This window comes from Argopecten irradians, chromosome 1 (assembly GCF_041381155.1).
Source record: "Argopecten irradians isolate NY chromosome 1, Ai_NY, whole genome shotgun sequence".
Taxonomy (NCBI): domain Eukaryota; kingdom Metazoa; phylum Mollusca; class Bivalvia; order Pectinida; family Pectinidae; genus Argopecten; species Argopecten irradians.
In genome coordinates this window covers 35,624,806-35,649,146 of record NC_091134.1, presented here as the reverse complement: position 1 = coordinate 35,649,146, position 24,341 = coordinate 35,624,806, and the positions used below count along the sequence as shown (strand labels likewise).

The 24,341-nt window shown below is 36.6% G+C and overlaps 2 protein-coding genes across 12 annotated transcripts in view; one reads left to right on the top strand and one right to left on the bottom strand.

Annotated features, from left to right (window-relative positions):
* LOC138325832 (DNA helicase B-like) overlaps positions 1–9,005 on the top strand; it is a 28,830-nt gene extending 19,825 nt beyond the window's left edge. For both annotated transcript variants that reach the window (XM_069271773.1, XM_069271781.1), the window contains exon 13: positions 6,275–9,005. In XM_069271773.1, coding sequence (XP_069127874.1) covers positions 6,275–7,156 — 882 coding nt within the window. In that variant the 3' untranslated portion in view covers positions 7,157–9,005. The remainder of the gene's footprint in view (positions 1–6,274) is intronic.
* A 239-nt stretch (positions 9,006–9,244) lies between these two features.
* LOC138325784 (trithorax group protein osa-like) overlaps positions 9,245–24,341 on the bottom strand; it is a 46,325-nt gene continuing 31,228 nt past the window's right edge. For 8 of the 10 annotated variants that reach the window (XM_069271687.1, XM_069271736.1, XM_069271705.1 and 5 more), the window contains 7 exons: positions 20,805–21,024; positions 19,235–20,522; positions 18,539–19,023; positions 17,827–17,934; positions 16,772–16,977; positions 15,934–16,048; positions 9,245–12,689 (listed from right to left, as the gene is read on the bottom strand). In XM_069271687.1, coding sequence (XP_069127788.1) covers positions 10,468–12,689; positions 15,934–16,048; positions 16,772–16,977; positions 17,827–17,934; positions 18,539–19,023; positions 19,235–20,522; positions 20,805–21,024 — 4,644 coding nt within the window. In that variant the 3' untranslated portion in view covers positions 9,245–10,467. The remainder of the gene's footprint in view (positions 12,690–15,933; positions 16,049–16,771; positions 16,978–17,826; positions 17,935–18,538; positions 19,024–19,234; positions 20,523–20,804; positions 21,025–24,341) is intronic. The other 2 variants (XM_069271696.1, XM_069271710.1) reach the window with 2 other exon arrangements.

Below are 24,341 nucleotides of genomic sequence, written 5' to 3'. Positions count from 1 at the left end.
AAGTATTGCTTTATGAAAGTACATGTATATGTAATAAAACATTAGAAAGTATAACGATCAATTAACGGTAATCGTGTATTTCATCTTTTCTTTTGTTCATATTATTTTCTTTAAATACTTTTTTTAAATTGATCTTATTGTCTAGAATAGGGTCAAATATAAAGTGTATTTGTTTGTTCATTACGTATCCCTATTATATAGTTATAAGCACTGGCAAAGAGTTATTGCAAAATAAGAGAAAGTTACATTTGTAAAATCCTTAAATGCAGTTGACCTTATGCGTCATAGATACATATTAACATTTTTACTGCAGTCATAAAAGATACATATTAACATTTTTATTGCAGTCATATAGACTATGAACTACTATCGCTTATTGTGACGTTATTATCATTGTGACATCACAATTGTCCTGCCAGTGATCACAGAAAATGGCTGTTTAATAGCTGTTCCATCCCTTACGATAACGAATGATTTATTCATTCATTACAGATGTAAAATGATATCCCATATCATTTCAACATAAAATTGTAACCAAATGTAAATATAAGCATTGAACGTCTTTCAGTTGGCATTTATAGCCAATATGAATGCCAACTGGACAGAGACAAATCCAACATGAAGCGCTAGCGCACCATGAAGCGCTAGCGCACTCACTTCATGGAATTTGCCCCTCTCCACTTGGCATTAATACTGAAAGACGTTCAATGCTTAAATAAGATAACCTTTTTTGCTTGAGGAATGGGCGGTTTAATTTTTAGCTCACCTGGCCCAAAGGGCCGGTAAGCTTATGTCATGGCGCGGCGTCCGTCGTCCGTCCGTCCGTCAACATTTCCTTTAAATCGCTACTAGTCATAGAGTTCTGCATGGATTGTAACCAAATTTGGCCACAAACATCCTTGGGGGAGGGGGAACAGAACTTGTATAAATTTTGGCTCTGTCCCCTCCGGGGCAGGAGGGGCGGGGCCCAATAGGGGAAATAGAGGTAAATCCTATAAATCGCTACTTGTCCTAGAGTTTTGCATGGATTGTAACCAAATTTGACCACAAACATCCTTGGGAGAGGGGAAACAGAACTTGTATAAATTTTGGCTCTGGTCCCCTAGGGGCAGGAGGGGCGGGGCCCAATAGGGGTAATAGAGGTAAATCCTTTAAATCGCTACTTGTCCTAGAGTTCTGCATGGATTGTAACCAAAATTAGCCACAAACATCCTTGGGGGAAGGGGAACAGAACTTGTATAAATTTTGGCTCTGATCCCCCGGGGGCAGGAGGGGCGGGGCCCAATAGGGGAAATAGAGGTAAATCCTTTAAATCGCTACTTGTCATAGAGCTCTGAATGGAATGTAACCAAATTTGGCCACAAACATCCTTTGGGGAAGGGGAACAGAACTTGTATAAATTTTGGCTCTGACCCCCCGGGGGCAGGAGGGGCGGGGCCCAATAGGGGTAATAGAGGTAAATCCTTTAAATCGCTACTAGTCATAGAGCTCTGAATGGAATGTAACCAAATTTGGCCACAAACATCCTTGGGAGAAGGGGAACAGAACTTGTATAAATTTTGGCTCTGGTCCCCCGGGGGCAGGAGGAGCGGGGCCCAATAGGGGAAATAGAGGTAAATCCTTTATATCACTACTTGTAATAGTAATTATAATACCGGTACATGAATTGTAACCAAATTTGGCCACAAACATCCTTGGGGGAAGGGGAACAGAACTTGTATAAATTTTGGCTCTGACCCCCTGGGGGCGGGAGAGGTGGGGCCCAATAGGGGATTTAGAGGTTAATTTTAAAATTCCTTCAGAAAAGAAACAATGAACCTGTATTCAGAACATTACTTGGCATTACAAACCAGGTGAGCGATACAGGCCCTCTGGGCCTCTTGTTTGATAACGCAAGTCCGTTTTGCCACACGTTCCACTGAAATTATTGCACTTGTACACAGAGGCCGGTTTAGTTCTATGACTTTTAGTCACACAAAACTAAACAATAAGTGGTAACTAATTAGCATCTCTATGATTCTTTAAATTCTAGGAATGCGATTCATATAGCTATTTTAGACAGCGATAATGGACCGTATGTTTTAATGACATCACCAATTTCGTGAACGTTTTATAATATGAATTCGCTTTATCTTAACGTGTTCTTAAAATGACAATTCAGGATACAATTCAATAGGTTACGTCTATTCTATAAACTTCTTTAAAATTATGATGACATTTTAATGAAATTAGAGATATATCGATAACAACTTAAATGTTTATGTATGATTATAATGGCTGATTAGTAAAATTAGAAAAGGTGTTTGTAATATTTTCGATAATGTTTCCTTAATCATATATTTATGTATGCGTATATAAAAGAGGAAAGAAAACACACTAGACTTTGTTGCTAGACCTGTCTGCCTTTCATGGCGTCTTCAGTCTTCAATGCATTTATATCTCATTTTCTATAGAATATATTTTTTATGATATACATAATGTATTAATTGAACCGATGATGCCACGTAACCAAATTCATGGACTGAAGCATGTATACAAATTAGATAAACGTCTATATAGTTTTCGTATGATAAATAAACAAAAACTAACCGTTGTATACACAACGACATGTATCATATGTATCTGACCTTTGGAGATCCAATATCGAACGACTAATCATACAAAATCATACTGATATTTCGGTTAAAAAATAATGGTTTAATAACACACGAACTGAGGTACAATGACATTACATTATAAAAATTCTTCAAAAAAATGTGTAATGTGTTAAGTTCCATTTATAAAAGGTTATTGTTTGGTGAACTTTCTGAAACATTCAAAAGGAAATAATTTCAGCCGATGATTCTTTTCGAGCATTAATGTTGATATAATACAGTGGCGTAGGAAGATGAAACATAATGGGGGGGCAAAGGTCCTCAATATATTGTAACCCCCCCCCCAACCCCCCCCACCCCCCGTCGCACCTTCAGGAGGAGATTAACTCCCAACCTATATGCTTTATGTACATTTTTCATATATCATTAAATTTAATCCTTGTACACATTTATAGACAGTGGGGTCGCTAAAAGGAAATTAACGAATAATTAACAAAGATTTTGGTGTTTTAGGGGTCTGAGGGTGACCCCCGGAAAAAAATTACGATTTAGAATGGCTTAGATGAGGTTTTATTTACGATGCATTTTGATGAATTTGTGAGTGCCCAAAGGCGCGAGAATTTGGTGTTAGGGGGGTCCGGGGGTCTCCCCCGGGAAAAAAAATTAGGATTTAGAATGGCTGAGATGAGTTTTACGATGTATTTTAATGATTATAAAGCGTTCTTAACATGATAATTTTTCGATTTAAAGCTACCTGCATTTAGAAATGATAATTTTGTCGTTATAACATTATGCAACCCTACTCGATCTGAATATACCGGCTTCACACCATCGGCACATTGTTGTGTAACATAAACAAATGAATTTATTGTCTCGCTAAGACATATAAATAAATTGATCTTTTAGAGACATTTTTTTTTAAATAGTACATAGAATCCCTTGATGGACATTTTTAGTCTAGTTTGTGTGCATTGAATTTTTACTATTTAAAGATGCCCCACCGCTGACAAATGGTATTTTTTCATTATCAAAAACAGGAGTAGACGATTTAGTATTTTCTTCAGTAACAAAAGTTACTTACTTTACACATTTATCACCATTGAAAAGTTTGAGCTTCTTATTTTACTTCAAGTTAAAAATATGAAAAATAATTAATTGCATCCCGAAAAAATTCCATGTCACTATATTCTATATGAAATGAAGTACTGATTGCGCATGCATCAATGGCGAAACAAATCATTTTATTTTTTGTGTGTGTTAATTAGGCATATATATATACGATTAAACACCAATTATTATTCAAATGATGAATATCATTCATACTCTGTCGGCGGTGGAGCATCTTGAATATCATTTATACTCTGTCGGCGGTGGTGCATCTTTAAGGTTTGGCATCATGTGCTTGAACGTTTTAGGAAATGCGCCGCGCAGCGGAAAATTTTCTGGAATGAAGTACGAAAAATGTGCAGGAGGACCCTTTTTTTCTTTCAAATAAGCATTTTTTAGAAAATTTCAATCGGCGAAAATGGGGGGGCAAAAAGACATGTTTGCCCCCCCCCCCCGTCCTGGGGAACGGGGGGGCAGTTGCCCCCCCTGCCCCCCCGCTTCCTACGCCCCTGTAATATATATACATCACATATACATGTTTTAAAACATTAGTCCGCTAAAGCTGCCTGTATTATCAGGCTTTTTAATATTCTTTTTTTTGCTTAGAGGACAAGTAAAACACTAATTTAGATAGCATAAATCAGGGAATTTGTATAAGTTATTCTTGTCATTTGTACATTGAGAATAAAGGTAGAGATATGAAGAAGAAAAAGTTTTACAAGGGAGATAAACCCTCTGTGATATAGTCCTACATGTAGAATGTAATTTGGCCGTCGTCCGGAAGATCACAAAATACATCATTTTCATGTGTATTCATACAGTTAGGTCCGAGCCTATGTTTGAAGAAGTGGGCGAGGTGTACTTACCAGGAAATGACTTGGACAGTAAAACTTCACTTGAATTTGACCAGATCACCAGGAAATGACTTGGACTGTAAAACTTCACGTGAATTTGACCAGATCGAATTGGACCTCAGCAAATTTTCATATGAAATTCAAGTTAATTTCAGGTGAAATTAAGGCTAGATTTATATCCTGAAATTGATGATTGTCTTCGTTTAAGGTCAATTTCAGGTCAGATTTTCAAGCAGTAATTCTGGTCAATTTCAGTTTAGGAAATTTTACTTGTGTTGATCTGCATAAAAGTATTTTACTCTGGAAAGTTTATTCCATTATGGAAATCAGATAAATTTGTCATAATGGTGTTAGAAAGTACTGGATTTGGTTTAACTTCCTATGAACAGCCATGGTCCTATGAACAGCCATGGTAATTTTGATGATGTGCCAAGGTTCAAAAGTTATTTTGAGTACCCGGAGAAATCCTCAAGAAATTTTTATTTTTCTGTTATTTTCACTACTGCTCCATGGACTGACCATGAATGCTTCTATCAACGAAAATTATATCAAAGAGAGAAAGCACACACAAATATTTCACGTCATTCAATACTTGGATTTTGTCGGTACCCATGTCAATCTAAAACAAATAGTTATGTAAACTGCAAGTTTTTTTCTCCATGTGAAAATTAATTATATTTGCATTAACAGCATTTCACCTGTTGAAAGGTAAACTACGTTAGCCACAGTGTGTTTACCTGGATGGTTAACACCTGAGATAAACATATACTCCGTCCTATTCCATTGTTTGACAGGCTTGTTACATGTATATAAAATACCAGGTAGATATATTGTTAAATAAACATCCTGGAATTACTTGGTCCCTGGTGTAAATGGCTTAATTATCATATACTTTCTGAAAACAGGATCCTCTCTTGTCTCCATATAGATAAAACGCGTGACATTTACTAAAGTTATAAGATGTGTCACTTTATAGCCCAGCATATCTCCTGTACTGTAGGTGGTACATATATAGTGATACAGGTTTGATCCCAGCTGGCTGCACACTATATTCACACTCTTATTGCATCTCCTTTCTGAACTCATAATGAATACATGTAGAAGGAATTTTAAGAGGAAAAAGGTATTGTGAATTACCCTCACATATGACCATGCAGTATACCTTACAATTATAACCTGTGGTCTTTTTGTTATTGGACTTATTAATTACTGAAAGTCAGATGAAGAACATGATCATTAACAAACCTATGCTAAATAAACTAACTATCGATCAAGTCATGAGGTGGAGAGTTAGTGGTAGAATGTTGGACACCTTAACCATTGATCACAGATGAATGGTTTATGGAGATACTGTGAAAGTTACTGTTAGAATGTTCCCCCTCCCCTAGGTAACATAAGTTGTACATACAGTGAACCCCCTGTAATTCGGACGTTCGGAAAAACCTCAGTCCAGACGGAAATGTCAGGGAACGGATTATCATAACGTTATTTATTGACTAAGAACACAAAATTTGTCAGTCTGGAAAATTCATAACCAGATGATTTAGTCTGGATTATCAATTAAGGGTTCACTGCAACATCAATTGCTAAGATTCTAAGTAACTTAAGGCTAAACTTAAAATCATTAGTAAAACATGCTGTTGTAATATGAAAAGTTTGTCTTTATTGTTCTGAAATTTAATTAACATAATGTTGAAACATATGCATTGCATTTTTCAGCCTGATCTCAGAGAAGAACTATTCAAGATTGCTAGGACTGGAGTAACGCCGATCAAATCTAAGGCAAACGAGCTAACGATGAATGAGTCCAGTTTTGATTGTACAGGAAATAATGTCACATACAACGGATTGTCCGTGTCAACTCCATATCCCAGTGGCTACACCACCCCTACAAAGGGCAGTAGTACTGTCCGAGGGTACCTCTGCAACCAAAACAAGTCGGAAAGGTCAAGGTCAGGATGTTACCATGGTGAGTCGGAGTCAGCAAATCATCACAAGTTCAAAGGTCAAGGATCTCAAAGATTCAATTATCTTACCCCATCACATGATGAAACAGTAGATTCACCAGCAAAGTCAAGATTATTTAAAGAACAAACGGTGGAAACATCATCAATATGTCAATGTCGCGACAATATAGCATGTATTTGTGGGGTTACGCCGATATCGTCTGCCAGACGACCAGCCGATAGCTCCCCAGCCGAAGTAGACGAGAGCATGTTCGACAGTCAATGGTCTGATGTCAGTAATAGTGACGATCTGTTTAGAGCAGAGGAGCAGGTGACACAGGACAATGAACAAGATTCAGACGGCGACTCGGACGAAACAACAGACAATTCTTGCGATCACTTTGTGTGGTCAGACGATGAAGATTTTACAAATATCAAATCAGAACCAAACAGCGTGGACATGACCTCATCATCAAAGCTGTCTTTTCCAGTTTCAGAGTCTACCCTCTCTGTACCAGAAAGATTTGGTCAGAAACGTGGCAATCCTTCCCCAACATGGTCAGCTGAACCAGACAACACGACACCCGCTAAACAGACATGCATGGCTAGCTTACACACAGGCATGACGCCAGCGTTTAAAAAACTCAATTTCTGAGGTGTCATTGTATACTTTGACCAAAGTGACCTTTCTTAGGCGATACCATTCTGTATCATGGCTCGACCATATCTGATGTACCTTACCAGTATCATGGATTTTTACAATACATGCATGTATTTATCAAAAGGTAGGTCACCTCCAATTCCAATCACTTTCGTTTTGCAATCCAAAATTATTTTTGCATGGAACTGACGAGATCATCAATGTTGCAACTGTTATTTGGAGAGAGTCATATTTTTATCCTCTACACTGATTTAGAGTCCTTAGTTCAGTAGTAGCTACAGTCAGGTTGTAGGTTGGTAATTTTCCTTTGGAATCTCAGAAATTACCGAAGGATTATTGGGCATTTCACAGAAGTTTGTTTTATACATTCTGTGGCTCTACCCCCGGTGTTCAATAAAGCAGTTCTACTTTATTACTTAAGGGCCATGTATTATAGTATCTGAAAATCATACTGTGATGGTATTTTTCTGATCAGCATTTCATTGTGATGATTCTTTGTTTGGTATATATATATATATATTTGATACATTTCTATATTTTTATGCATTTTATGATATGTTTTTGAAAGCAAGTCGCTTTTATACAATGTAGTGTATAAAAAAAGTTTTGTATAATTTATGAATGCTATGCTACTTCTGATATGTACCATAACCATAATATTCATGTTGCTTGCCTCCCAACAGGGTTTATATATTAGCTCGGTATGATAAGGTCAAAGAGAGCTACTGGTCTCAGTATTTGTAATTTTTACTATTACCGCTTTGTCCAAAAAAAAAAAAAAAAGTCACATACATCGTTTGTGTTCATTTTGGTGCTAATTTGAGCCATTTGAAACAAAAATGCATCCTTGGTCACAGAATGCGCACGATAGCTATTTCATTTTGCACATGTTTTTGATATTCTGGTGCTACCGTTTTGGACATTTTCATTCGATCATGTACATTTCATTGGTCCATATGAAATACATGTTGGAAAAACTTTTTTCATTGCTGAGCGGAAGTCTTTCACAAAGTCTGATGTTTCTACAGAGCTGGAGAGCATGTATGGTATTTTTCTTCGTAAAATTGTGCAGTTTTTGTCAAGAGTAATAGTTTTACAATAGAAAATTGTTTTAATTTACCTTATTTTATACCAGTTGTACAGAACTTATTTTCTTTTCAAAAGCGATTTTATTTTCAAATTGAAGGTATATATGACCATATATTTGCTACGTCCAAGATAAAAATCTCACCGTCACTTATTTACACCAGGGGACATATTTTTTATATACACAACTGTATAATCATGAATTATTCAATCAATAATTTCATTTGTCTGCTAGTTGAATGGACTTAAGTTGCTAATATTCGCAAGTTTTAATTTAATTTGCAAAATTGATCAAAATCATGGATTTACGTATAATAGCCTGTCACAAGAACGACGCTTTCAAAGATTATGGAGACTAGTCATGAAATAAAACCCTGTAAAGAAGTTCCATTCAGTGTGTGCATTTCATTAGTGTGCATGCAAGTTTATGAATATTGACAAGAATCAAAATGGTAGTGTGCAATTTTCACCTGGGACTGAGGATGTTAGAAGCCAGTCAAATATTGTGTTCAGTTAAATTCAGTTTGTTTGTTTTTACTGAATTTTTTTTTTCAAAAATTGTTAAATTTTATATACTGCATGATGAATATTTGGCATGTTTTTACAATGTTTCTGTATATTTTTAAGAAAATTTTGTTCCTGTAGTTTTGTACATGATGCAATGTATGCTATGAAGGTATATGGTGATTGGATAATATCGATATACACAAATCAAAATACAGAATAATGTTGATAAAATAAATAATGTTTCTTGAAACTGCTGTTTTGTCATTACTAAAGAGATTTCGAAGACTTAACTGACCTACATTTTACTTACCAACATACGTCCTATACATGTATAAAGGTTTATAAGGATACATAGTAATATTTACATAAATAGTTGATTTACACAGTATATATGTAATTTCACACGCAATCACATGTAGGTACCTGACTATAGACTATATCGGATGTATCTACTAGTTCTTATTTTCTATAGACAACAAGAACAATAGATTAAAATATTTACATTTATTTAGTTGAATCTTGTTGACATACAGTATAAAGCTGCTGCACAAAGATGATTATCAGAAATACAGGATGAAAAACGAATGATTTTACTACAAAACAAAAATCTACACGCATTTTGTCAAGTGATCCATTTAGATATATTATCAACGATACGTTAGCAGTGCAGTTTTCATTTCTACATACAACTTTTGAAAAGTGACAAATGATGAATTGATGAACATACACAACAATTCTATGAATGAACATTTATCATATAAATACTGTCTCTTCCTATTGGAAAAAAAGTCATAAAAGGGAGAAAATTGAAATTGTACCTTAAGTAAATAATAAAAATATAATGGTTACCATATAAATATGTTCATGATAACTTAATATTTTGAAATCCAATTTCATTTTGAACAACTTTGAAACGGATTAGAAAGACAGCATGCAAACACTGGGAACTATCATTTTTACAGCATGTGCTTCCCTTGTCATGCCAGGAAGCGAACTATTACAACTTCACACATCTGTAAATTCTCCATTATCAATACTATCAACCTTGCGTTATGCATTTTTCATCACAACAAATTCAATATGTAATACATTATCCTTGTTACATTGTAACAAAATCAGAATTTGAATTTATTTTCTTTAAAAAAATGTAACTATTCCATATGAGCCAATGTAGAAAAATAAAAATGCTGACTTGACCTTGTATAATGGGATATATATTTCTCTGTGGGGTCTCTTGTATCACACAATAGTTGACAGAAGTAATGACTTGCACGAACTCAAGAAAAATGGAAATCAACTGCAAAAATGACTGGCAGTTCACTGTATATATATTACAATATACAAACACATAGAACTCCTGAAAGCTCAGGAAGTCTTTTGTCAGAATATACACTTAGTAGTAATTTGCACGTAACATTTCTTCATTTATTTTACAAACTTTGGGCATTGATGAACATATACACTGTACAACTTTTATGTGCACTCACAGGAATGATGTTGCTACAACAACAAACTTTTTCATAATGATACATTTACAATGAAGATGTAATAATGACGTAATAATAATATATTATTTACTATACACATACACGATGTATGAAAAACTTGGGCTTTAATATTTCTCTTTCAATAACAAATTCAACTTTTCACCTGTTCTGAAGAAGTTCTGTAATAATGATAATAGTGTAGATAACAACTATATGTAAACAGTACTAGGAGTCGCTTTGAAAGCACTGGAACATGACATCGGAGAGAATTTGAGCCACGACCTGGTCGAGAATCTGAGACATGACTAAGGAAAGTAACCTCTGCTGATGATGCCCAAATAAGCGTCTATTTTGCGTGTTATACGACAGATGAAGCAGAATATTTGCTGCACGACGTAGCATGTCCAAACTGGTGCCCATCATTTCTGGATTCTCTCGTAGAATATTTATGCCATGGAGGTTGACCACCTGCATGGCTTTCTGTTCTGCTGTTTCTAAGAAGTCTAGTAACAAAGATATTGTGGGGTGCTGCAATGCTATTGCCCTAACAGCACTATCATCCCCTTGAACCAATTCCGATAACAACACAATGGCAAACTCAAGAGTCACTGGCTCACTGCGGTTAGCCAACATCTTTGTAAGGATGCTGAAAAGCTGAATGATACGACTGAACGGTGGGGTGGCCAACAGTAGGTCAACATTGGCCGCATGTATACAGAGTTTACACATGGCCTCCAGGACAAGCCGCTGTGGGGACAGGACGGATGAAGGTGTGGAAGGGAGGGGGTCTGTGGCACACGAAGACGGACACACGGCCCAATGTAGCAGACCATCAAGGATAGGCAAACAGATCTCCTCAGGATAGGCAGACAGGCGAAGCTGTCCACTGATGTTGGCAAATATCACTAGTGTATTCTCTCGTAACATAGCGAGGTAGGTCCACCACCACTCGGCCTCGATATGACTTGAGTCCATCAAGTCCTCCAGCTCACTCTCATCCCGGTCAAACTTTTTACGAGTTGTGTTACGAGGTAGATGACGGTGATGAAGTTGTAGAAGCTTACCAAGTGTAAATAATAAACCAGCATGTTTTGACATTTTGGCATCATTGCCCGGTACACATGATAAGCTACGGAATATGTTTGATATACAAATACAGCGTCTGCCAAGTTCATCTCTAGCATCTGTAATAACGTTGAGAGGTGGCTCGTCTCGTTGATAAGATTCATCCTCTAGTTCCACCTCCTCATGAGATCGTTTGCCACAAGTTTGGCCTGAAAGAATGTCTACATCACTTTCAGTTTTAACACATATACTTAATGAGTCACCTGACATTTCTGTTTTGATGTTTGCTTTATTATCATCCACTTCCTCCTCCTCTTTCACACCCTCTTTGCTCGTTTCTTTCCCCTCTTCCTCTCCACTGAGAATCTCCTCTTTTTTCACATTCACCTCCATACCTGCTGAAGGCTCTGACGATTCCTCAACTTCCTCTTCCGAATCACAAACCTCCTTTTTGATCTGAACATGCTTAAGAATGTTGTTTTTCTTTTCTTGTTTGTTTTCTAACTTTTTTGTGTCCATTGAACAATTCAGCACCTCCGTTTTATGAACATTCTTTTTCCCCTCTGAAGTGTCTTTCACGACAACCTCCGATTCTTTGCACTTCTCACTACTTTCTTGTGAAGGACAAAGACAACGATTTTCCTTTTCCTCGCCTTCCATGTCCTCCTCCACCTCCATATTCTCAGCTACGCTTTCCTCACACTCCTCCTCTTCCTTCGATGGTAACTCACTGGGATCCTTTAACTTCATTGGCGGTCGAATGAAAAGTTTTTTGTACACCATGTTCTCTTTTTCACTAGCAAAGAATGGAACAATATGACGCGAGGTATCCCCACAGCCTAGTTGCCAGTGTCCTTGCTGGAACGAGAAACCTGAATATACATCCCAAGACTTGGGATCTGACGGCGCTAGTTCATCAGTTTCTACGATTTTGACATTTAGTCCATTCCTCGTTGTCAAGGTGAAATCAGTTAACTTTTTGTCACTATACTTAGCACCAGTAATATCCATAGCCTCTACAACTTTCTCTTCTTTTTCCTCCACGACCTCCTCATCCTGTTCTGGTTCCTCCTTTTGTTGATCATCAACCTCTTCCTCATCAACTTCCTCGCTTTTGTCTTCAGTCAACGAGTCAAGTTTCTGTGGAGGGGTTGCCATGGCTTGTTTCTCCATGGTATCGAAAGGCTCCCCAAACATTTCAATAAGGCATCGTCTGAAATGTTCCAACAATACTTCCAGTAGTCCTGGTAGATGGTTTAAACTGAAGTATGATACCGTTGAGTCATCGTACAGTAGAATGTTGAGGGTGTCCAGTGCCCACGTGCTCTCCGCCAATAAACCAGACTTCAACGCCAGCATCAGTCTCCAGGCCTCTATCTGACCTACAAACAGATATCAACACACCTTATTAGCAACATTCCAAAACAGAATATCTACATACATTGTCACAAACAATAATACACTTAGACGATAATCAAATTAAGGTGGATTACAACTTATCTACAAAGTGTTGGGATGTTATCAAAATGGTCATGAATATGCAATGCAAAAAAAGAATGTGCTCAAAGTGCTTGAATGAACGAAACATGCAATTCTTATAATGAAGTCAAAATTTAATTATGGGTTTATTTCACTATATTTCTTTTGATCTTCTGACAAGCCAGGCCCATTAAGGAGACACTGCCAAATTCAATACATTTTACACAACATCAATATATGGTAAATGTGCTCTTTTCTTTCAAAATTCAAAACGAAATGTCCTTTGAAAATGAAACTGATTTTCCCATAAACCATTTGTTATAAAGCTTTTGAGGACATCAGAATTCCTCATTTAAACTTTTTAACCCAACTTTAAGTCTAGAACAATTTGATTTTTCTTTACTTTCCACATCTCATATTTTTTTTTACTAGTTTTCCCTCTTCCTTTCCAACGAGAACATTTACCATATCATGTATAAATATATCTTGCAGATCAGTTAAATGTGTTTGTTTACATCAGCACAATGACAAAACAGTTAAGTAATTAATCTTACAGCACAACTACTAAGATGAGTAGACAAGAACACAAAAGAATAAGACAGCAGATATCCAAGGTTTGTGAGAGCCAAACAAAGCAATTGTTTTATGTACACATATACAGGACACAAACTGAAAAGTAAAACTGTGAGACAACTGGCACGACAAGATGAAAACTGAAAAGAGAGTTAGTTTTTACAACACCAAGGCAAAAAGCATTCTTTGTGTACAATATAGATATAACACAACACAATCACAGGGCTCAAAATTCAACAAATGGTTTGTAAATTATTTCTTTCAAAGATTACGAAAAATGAGAGAAAGAAGCGGCATCGGATTCACAAAGAGCTCAAACAAAACTATATCAATGCATGTCTTGTTGGGATTAACCAGACACATGACAACAAGAAAAACTTTTTTTGTTTTTCTACATTTAATTATTTGAAAGATGAATGCAATGTACTTTGGTTATCCAGTATCGTGTCAACCCGGAAACACATTTTTTCAATTTGCAGACATGAAAAAGTCTCTAATAAAATCAAAATTTCGATGGAAAATTTTAAGCCCTGCAGTTGAAACAAAAATAAAGCTCTATCTATCTACCACTGGGTTAAATAAGGATACCTTAAGTGTACTTGCTTGTTCCCAGGACCAAATTAAAATTCTTGGAATGCTTGAAGAAAATAGAAGACTGATTTAACAAAAGTAGCTCCACAGCATTTGCAGCACAGATTGACCTAGTAGCCTCCCCCTGAATTCATGAAGTGCAGTTGCTTTTTGCTTGTATTGTTTATCAACATTTCTCAATTGTTACGTATAAACTTTTTGTTTTCTCTTCTTAATTGATTCATGGCAATTTTCATATTCATCAAATAAAAAATCAACATAATTTTGAAGAAAGTTATCGATTAATATCTTTGTGGCCAAAAGCAATATTATTTTTTTTGCAATGGAAAAAGGTATGCTTCACATTATACTTACGAGAGTATGTTTCATCTACAAAGATCCAAACAAAAACTTGCCCGCTACAAATGGCCCCATTTTTTTTATCCCAGTACTTGATTTTTTTTTTTTTTTTTTTTTTGTAAGCAAACCACTTTCCATTTTCTTGTTACTGTGGATTTTTCTTTTTGAAAATGCATGTTGATAGGATACAAAAAGAAAACAAGCTGTTTGTTGGAGAACAAGGGTCTACGATAAAAGTCCTAGGAACCAGCAGCTATCATCCCCTTATTATACTTTTGTCCAATGTCATTTAACCCAGCAATAACTTTAATAGAGTTCCTCGCCAAGAGAAGATTTCAAACATGTATCCAATTCAAGTACTTAACATAAAGGTTTTATTGAGGTACATTCCCCCTTTATCTTCCCATCACCAAATCATGCTGTATACTACCCTCAACCATCAAAATTCAAATTATTCAACGTGTCCGAGGACGATTTTGCTCTCTCCATTTTGACCTGTCTGATCTAATGTGCAATGCAAATGAAACATACTGTGTAAGCTTAGAAGACTACCTGACAAATTGTTGATCCAAAAGTAATATTTTAGTTTATTTCACCTGACCAAGCAAGTACACTTTATGGAAAAACTCTCTTTGAAGTGCATCTCCTTTATACCCCATAGTACATGTACATAAAATCATGATTATTAATTAATAGATGTTGTTGACGTTTGAACAAGGCCGCGGCAAAACAATGTGATATATATATATAATGATGAAAGTGAAGTTTTAAGTAAAGTTTCAGCTATAACAAATGTTTTTAAGAAACAAAATTACAAGAACACTTTTTATAGAAGAATAAATTTCTTCAATTCCATATTATAATGTAATTCTATCAGGTTCAAGAAAAGAATGCATTACATCTGCAAAGTATTTCTCTAGGTTTCATGCCGAAATGTCAATATATGCAATATCCCCAAGTTTACCCTTTTTTGAAGCTATTAACTTAGCAAAATCAGGTATGAAGGAAATTTCCAAAATATCAAGTCACAATATGCTTTTATTCATTAACAGAACTATGATGCAACCTGTATGCAAAACTTTCTGTCAGCTCTAAATGCATTATAACATATCAACAACTCAAGAGGTTATGTTTTAATATTTGAAAACAAAATGGAAAGAATATGCATAATTTTCAGAAGACTCCCTACAATCATCAAGAAGGAACCTGTTCATGTTGTACGACCAAAGGGAAGATAAAAGAAATGTTTGGTGGTGATGCAACAACTCCACTACTACATCTAGGGCCCATTACCAAGCAGTTAATATAAGTGACTAATAACTGAGGGGTAAAAAACACAGCTTCAGCAGGTATACCCTACTGGTGAAGTTTTAGTCTCGTTTTACATTTAGCTCGTTAACAATCTGAAATGCTGTCAGACGGCAATGCAAAAATACAGATACATACTTAGAAGTTGTGATGGGTAGTGATCTATATATAATATAGTACGGTGAAAAATGCAAAGGGGAGCTAACTCTTCTACATTATCTTCTGCCAATGATTGATGGGGTACTTGAGAGAATAATGCTTGATTAGTTAAGGAACAATGTACAAACCAGACTGACCGACAACTACAAGGCTTAGATTCACTACAGAAATACATACCCACATCAGCCTTGGTAAGTCGCCGCCGCTTGCTCAGAGAAGGTGTCACAGCCTCGACACTGTCTGGTGGAAAAGACACCTCTTTCTTTGGAGGAAATGCTGACATGTGCTGCTTCTATTGAAAAGAACATCATTTGTTAAAACACAATACATTCAATTTATTGTACATAATTTCTTAACAATGCTTCTGTAATCAAGTTAACACATGCTTCGGATTATAACCAATTGATGCTTCAGTAAATTTCACAGCTCTATCCCAGTATTCAGCAAAAGATTTCAGATTATAATTACACTACTTAAAGTGAACAGTCGGGCAAGGATGGCTAAAGTCGGTAAAAATGATGTGAATGTATCCAGTATAATTTCTTATGGAATAGAAAAATAAACTTTCTCGTCAAAATCTGTCTGCGTACGTAGAAATTAATTTAAAGTATAGGAATCCTAAAACGTCCTCCCGGCTGACTATGTCCGTGGTTACATTTCCACACAGCCTCGCTTTCAATGCTTTCATCTTTTCTTTATTTCAATGGTCAGAACTGGGAAACGTAAGCAGAACTTGGCCGTCGTATTATTATGTGAGAACTTTTGGAAGGCCAATGAACGCATTAAGACTGGTTTTCTTTGCCCGACTATTCACTTTAATGATTTAATACAGATAACCATATAAATTTAACAGAAAGCAAACACTTGATAATTGAGACTTTCAAAATTTTACTGAATTATTAGTTGTACAAAGTAGTATTTTTATAATAGGAATGATTCACAGTCTATATTTTCACTTTTAAATTAAAATTGTTATCATCTATAGAGAATTTCCTGCGCAGTAGCCAAACCTTACCGGCATCTGCTTTGAGGGAGACATCATGTACATGGACTTGTCCCGAGGGGGAGACATGTGGTGTCCACTACGGCTATAGTGGCTCTGCATGTACGGCATGTTTGGACCCCCTGATCCCATCCCAGCACCTACCGGATAACCCGGTCCTGCATGCTGGTGGTGATATCGCTGAGCCATGGGTGAAAACTGCATGTCTCGACGACCATCTAAATCAATCAAACAGAAACTCCATATAATACCATTTATGGAATCACTTAAACCTAGAAAGCAGAATATCTCAAAGACATCACAGGTTTATTTACTTTTCAATTATTTGCAGCTCATTTTCAAATATTCAAAGACACAGTACCTTTTGTCTTTTAAACATATATGTAGAATTACTGCTAGACAGTGTGCATAATTCTAGGAAGTTCAAAGGCTTATTAAAATGCAACTGTAAAAACCTCTGCTATTTGTATTGAAAAAAGACGGGAAAACATGCCTTCTATTAAACTCCAATATGACCAGTCAAACTAGAGAGAAGTCTGCCTGATAACATTCCGTGTTTACTTTCTTATTTCAGTGACATACTTAACCTAAGACAGGTCATCATTATGGCAAGCTGTTCAAATTTCCTTAATCTTCTTTGGTAGATTTAAAAGAGGAACAATCACTACCAGAGCCACATCAAGCTGGTTTTTTTTGGGTTTTTTTTGGTTTTTTTGCGTGATTTTGAGAATAAGTTATGAATTAATATTACACAGCCCTTATTTCAAATCAACCCTGTACTACTGAGATTGCTAATAAAAAACTTGAGATACTAAGAAATTTCACTTCTTTTGACAAAACTTTATTGCAGATTGAGATATTTCCACACAGGAACCTATTTGCAACACAATCTACCCAAGCTTTTTGAATAGTTAATAATTATAAAACAACCTGCTATAAAAGAAAACACATTTACTAAGGAGAAACAAAATGCAAGATAAGGGAAGAGAGAGCAGCATGCCCTGGTAGGTGGATGTGCAAGGCCATGAACGGTGCTAAGAGGACACAGGGGTTACATTGGTGCATACCGGGTGTCATTTGGTTATCGTACGGCGACATCTTGTTGTCCCGACTCGGTCGTGGCTGGTAAGGGCCTGGACTAGGTCGATCACAGTAACCTGACTGGCCATTAAAGCCTGCTGGGCAAGATATGTACCATACTATAATTCTAATTTTCTAGTATTGATTCTACTGCCTAACATACCCACTTACTTCTTCCTTCCTCAAACCATACCATAATACTAGTATCATCAACTCCCTAACATGCTCCTCTCCTTTCTATCATTTCTCCTTATCCAATGTAGTTTACAAACTCATTTTATAAACACATTTCACTTTTTGACATTAATATCTAAACAAAATCTTCCTCATATCTTAGCTAGACTTTTCCCCCATCCATTATCAATGATTTGATGAATTCTAATAAACTGAAGGAAGAAAGTTGTTAAAGCTTTAATGTCTGATGTAAAAAGATCTGAATAAAGAAGTCCAATTTTTTTTTATCAGAAAATAAAAAAATAATCATCATCTTTCTGTTATGGTTCTATCAATCAGAAAATTCAATAATCAATATAACGTAATTTTTTATGTGAAAATCTAACAATGTCATTCAAGGGACAACTAACTTTTTTCCTGTTGTGCAAATAAATTGAGTATTAAGCTATTGATAAGGCAGGAAAGTGCAAACAAAAAGAGACGGGGAAATAATTTCAATGCTTTACAGATAACTGTGGACCATACCTTGACCCATATAGCCATCATGAGGTGGGTATCTCTTGTTCGGTGTACCGTACATGACACCAGGTGGCATTGACATTTCGCGTCCTATGGGTGGTCGAGGTCCCTGAAACTGGCCCTGTTGGTTAGGGTACCCAGGGTAGGCTTCTGAAACCCCCATTCCGGGCTTTCCTCCCGGGTATCCAGGCTGAGGTGACTGGTTAGGGAAGTTGCCTGGAGGACCACTAAACTGTTCCATGTGGCCTTGCGAGCCAGGATGTGATGACATCATTTGCTGTTGTCCACCAAAGCGGGATGAATACATTGGGTCGACCGGCGACGGCTGTGGAGGAAGCTGGTGAGGCCCTGATGGGTGATGACTGTTTAGAGAAGAGGATGGGGCCGTTGATGGCTGCTGATGCTGGGATGATGGGGATGCTGAAGGCTGGGAGCTGACAGGGAGTTGTGGGGATGAAGATTGCACTGAGGGGGTTGTAGGCGAACCAAACCTGCAATATCAATAGATTTATGTTGTTACAGTCATAATTATAACTTCTCTAGCATAATTCTACTGCAACAAAACAAATGGATCAGGAACAAGTTCTTACAATACAAAGCCATCTTCTATCATTTTACACTGTGGTGATATATTGTTATACATACAGCACATATTTATATAGAGAAGGGATGATCTTTTGCTTATCCTGAGTAAACCTTTACCTTTCAGGCTTGGTAAATTGATCACCGAATGGGAACTGCCTTCCTATGGAAGAGACTGAGGTTGTGTTTGTGGAACTGCTGCTGAATTGACTGCTCACAATGGCATCTGTTGACCGTGAACTGTTTGGAAAGCTATCTGTTCGCCTGAACGATGATGGTTCACTAAACTGGGGTTCAAGTGGTGGCGGCCCACCGCGCCCACCACTTGCACCCTCAAAACTGTTCATGCTGGCCGGGTTTGGCATGTTGAAACCAGGCATATTTGGACGATTCATGTTGCTGTTGTTGCTGCTGCTACTGTTGAATGTGTTGGATGCGCTGCTGCTGGGCGGCTGATGGGGAGGTATACCTGAGTAAGTTGGCATTGGGGAGTTTGTGGCACCTTGCCGAGGATATGGTCCATTGCGTGGCTCATCAGCAAACGGGTCCTGACACGTAACACTATCACTGTTGGCATTTGTGGGTATGCCCGTCATCATACCATTGTTCCCTGGCATCCCACTATTGCCAGACATATTGTTACTTCCTGGTGGCATGTTACTGTTACCAGGCATACTACTGTTACCAGGCATGCCACTGTTATTTCCTGGAATTCCACTATTGCTTGGCATACCACTGTTGTTGCCAGGCATGCCACTGTTGCCTGGCATACCAGTACTGTTGCCGGGCATACCACTGCTGCCTGGCATACCACTGTTGCCGGGCATACCACTGTTGCCGGGCATACCACTGTTGCCAGGCATACCACTGTTGCCAGGCATACCACCAGTGCTGGGCATACCACTGTTACTATGTAAACCACCATTTCCTGGCATACTATTAGGCATTCCACTGTTTACAGGCATACCACTATTACCATGCATGCCACTGTTACCGTGCATGCCACTGTTGCCTGGCATCCCCATGTTGCCTCCCATGGGTGGCATCATGTTGTTGCCCATCATACCACCGGGTCCACCAGAGTTGGGTCCATGGCCATGCATTGGTGGCATCATGTTGTTGGAGTAGCCTCCCATCATGCCACTAGGCCCCATGTTTCCTCCCATCATGCCTGGCTGCATGCTGTTTGGCATGTGGTTGGGTGGCATGCCCATGGAGTTGGGACCCATCATGTTGCCCATCATATTGCTGTTTGGGGGCATCATGCCTGGTCCCATTGGTCCCATGCCATGGTCTGAGTTCTGCATGTAGTTAGGCCCCATGGAGGGAGGGAATCCATCCATGCCCTGACTGTTGCTGTTTGGAGTGCTTGGAGGTCGGAATGCATCCTGGGAACCCTGGGAACCTGCTGTAATATCAAAGTAGTAATGAGACAACATAGTCAATCCAACATGTAACACAAATCTTTATCAAAGCATTTCTTGACAACCATGATGTTTGAACACTAATACCATGGTTACCATATCAAAATATGATTTTCTCAGGTTTTTCTTTTCTCAATCCTGTAAAATCACATTGCATATTTAAAGTAAATTCTGATAACCATTCTAATGATTGAACCAATTTCAGCAAATAATTCTTAGCCCTGGATCTAAATTTTATCCCAAAATCAGATATCAGTCTTTCATACCTGGTGACGGTGCCCGGCGGTGCTTCTGTTCTCGTTTTTGCTGTAGTTGAGCTTCCATTTGAGCAAGAATGGGTGCTGGGTCTGTGCCTCCTCGATCAAACTGGCACTCGTATGAAAAGAGGTATTTGATGTAGTTTTTCTTGAGTGTGAAGGCAGCACTAGCTGATGTGCCTATATTCACCAGGCCACAGATCTCCTTCCATTTTTTGGTCTTTGTGACCTGTAAAACAAAGACAATGTTAACTTTTCCCCCTCCATTTATATACACAGACAGAATCTAATCATGTCAACTTAGTGATAAAACAATACATCTCATTATCTAAAACCGAAATAAAGGCATTTTTTTTCTGAATTATTGAGAAGGTGACATGAATGAATATCTTCGAATCAAGTGAGTGGGCGAAGTAACCTCGTTTATATATGCCTCTGTGGACCAATATCAGAAAGTATTTCAAAAGTGATCATCATTTCAAACACATTTTCTTTGTCTACCATTGATTTTTTTTTTCTATTTCTTGATCATATATATCTAAACACATTATCCCTCAGTGTAAAAGTGTACAATTTTAGATACTGTTACGATGAAAATAAGGACAATCAATTTCATGGATAGAAATATTAGTAGTCGATAACAAATTATCCAATGTAGAAATTCATATTGCAAATATCTATGTGTTGCTATCAGAGTGGTATTTGCCTCATTCACCGGTCACTGTTGACCAATGTCTGAAACTCTAGCCTGATAGGTTCATCATTTTACAACACTTTTAGAGATTCGCGTAACAATTGATGAACATTACAAGCAATGAAAATAATAAGGTTTTTATTCAGAATAGGAACTCTTATTCTATAATTAATAATATTATCTTATTGTATAAATGTTCACAGAAGTATTAATATTGCTAAATAATTGATCTATTCAGAAAATTTTAAAAACATTTCTCACAAAAAAGTGTATTATGCTAACGACTGAAAGTCTAGCTCGGGAGCTGAACTACCTAATGCCATATTGACGAATCCTTATTCCCTACAAAAATCAACTATAGTTCTTAATCCAAAAGTGATCCTATATCCACATTGTAAACATATATGTGTTGCTATCAAGAGTGGTATTTGCCTCATTCACAGGTCACTGCTGACCAATGTCTGAAACTCTAGCCTGATAGGTTCATCATTTTACAACACATTTAGTGATTCGCATAACAACTGCTGAACATGTCAAGTGTTAAAAAAGTTTTTAGTCAAAATTACTCCTAATCTACATATACAAATGTTTACAAAAGCTTCTATGCTGCTATTAAAATACTGGATCTATTCAGAAATTTAAAAAAAAAACAAAAAACATTTCTCCCAAAAAAGTTATCTTTCTCACAATTGAATCTCTAGCTCAGAAGTTTAACATTGAATACCTTTAAGACGAATCCTTACTTCCTACTAAAATCAAATCTGTTCTTAGCACAAAATAGTGATTCTATTCATATTGTATACATCTGTGTTGCTCTCAGAGTGGTATTTGCCTCATTCACCGGTCACTGTTGACCAATGTCTGAAACTCTAGCCTGATAGGTTCATCATTTTACAACACTTTTAGTGATTCGCGCAACAATTGATGAACATTTCAAAATATGAAAATAATAAGGTTTTTATTCAGAATAGGAACTCTTATTCTATAATTAATAATATTATCTTATTGTATAAATGTTCACAGAAGTATTAATATTGCTAAATAATTGATCTATTCAGAAAATTTTAAAAATATTTCTCACAAAAAAGTGTATTATGCTAACGACTGAAAGTCTAGCTCGGGAGCTGAACTACCTAATGACATATTGACGAATCCTTATTCCCTACAAAAATCAACTATAGTTCTTAATCCAAAAGTGATCCTATATCCACATTGTAAACATCTATGTGTTGCTATCAGAGTGGTATTTGCCTCATTCACAGGTCACTGCTGACCAATGTCTGAAACTCTAGCCTGATAGGTTCATCATTTTACAACACATTAAGTGAATCGCATAACAACCACTGAACATGTAAAGTGTTGAAATTTTGATACAATATTTATAATTATGATTTTTTGCTAACAATTGAAACTTAAGCTGGAAAGTTTAACCATCTAATACCACATTGGCGTATCTGTACAACCTATGACATTGAAATTTGTTCTCCTTTCAGAAAGGTGATCTATTTTACTACTATTCCTGGTGACAATGTGATGGTATGAGGGTAGGTATTTTGTGCTGTTATCAGAGTGGTATTTGCCTCATTCATTGGTCGCTGTAGACCAATGTCTGAAACTCTAGCCTGATAGGTTCATCATTTTACAACACAACTACATGGGTTTGTAACACAAGATTTAGGAAAACAACTGAAGTTATACTAAATATGAAAGTCAAATAGAGGATTTGTAGTCTCCAGATATCCGTAATGGTAAATAATATTGTATGGAGATCAAAGAACCGACTCAACTTGTAATACAAACTGTTGATCAGTAAGTTTTTGGTCGTCCTCTGTTCTATAAAGACTAATTACTGATTAACTTGATATGATTGTAAGTGTTTAACCAACCATCATTAAATATCTATAGACATTAAAAATTTGCAAAATATCAAAAGAATGAAGCTCCAACCCCATAAATATAATTGTTACTTCAATGAAAAGTTATTGTCTTAAATAATTTGACTGTGTTGATCAGAGTGGTATTTGCCTCATTCATCGGTCATTGTTGACCAATGTCTGAAACTCTAGCCTGATAGGTTCATCATTTTACAACACATTTGGCCATCAATACATTCAAACTGCATATAGCTCATATCAAATTCACTCATCTTAACTAATGTAACCAATCCATATATTGCCAACGCTTACTCATTAAATTCAACCTATGATACAGGATATTTGATAATTCATTTTGTCAGTGTTTGACAAAAATGTATTCAGTGGAACTTTAACAATTGAAACACTTGCATCCCCAAACGAAACATCCCAATTGCAAATTTTCCAACCTAAACACTGGTTTCTCAACATTTTCATCTGGATTAGGAATTTTCCTTGATATATTTGTCTAGTTTATTACAGGTTCACTGTACATCAATAACATATATCTAATGATTTTGTATGGCCCTAAGTCCTTGAAACATAGACAACATATATTTAATAGTTCCAATTTGTATTATGTTGATCAGAGTGGGGAGAGACATTTTGTTTCACCAAATGGTCATCAATAATCAAGGTCTGAAACAATTTTGTCATCATGTTACAATACATTTGGAGACAAAAAGGAACATTTTGACTTACAAACCCATGGTTATTTAGTTCATAAATTAATCTTTGTTATCTTTTACATGTTTTTGCATTATTCTGTTGACTGTAAACATATATTAATTTAATGCTTTTCCAAAGGTAAACATCTAAGGAAAACATACAGTTGCTTACTTGCTAATTTCTTTCTTTCTTCCCCTTCCTCTGTCACTACTTGCTTTAGAATATGTAATATTGTTGCCAAATACTTACACTTGCCTCAGTACTAATCCC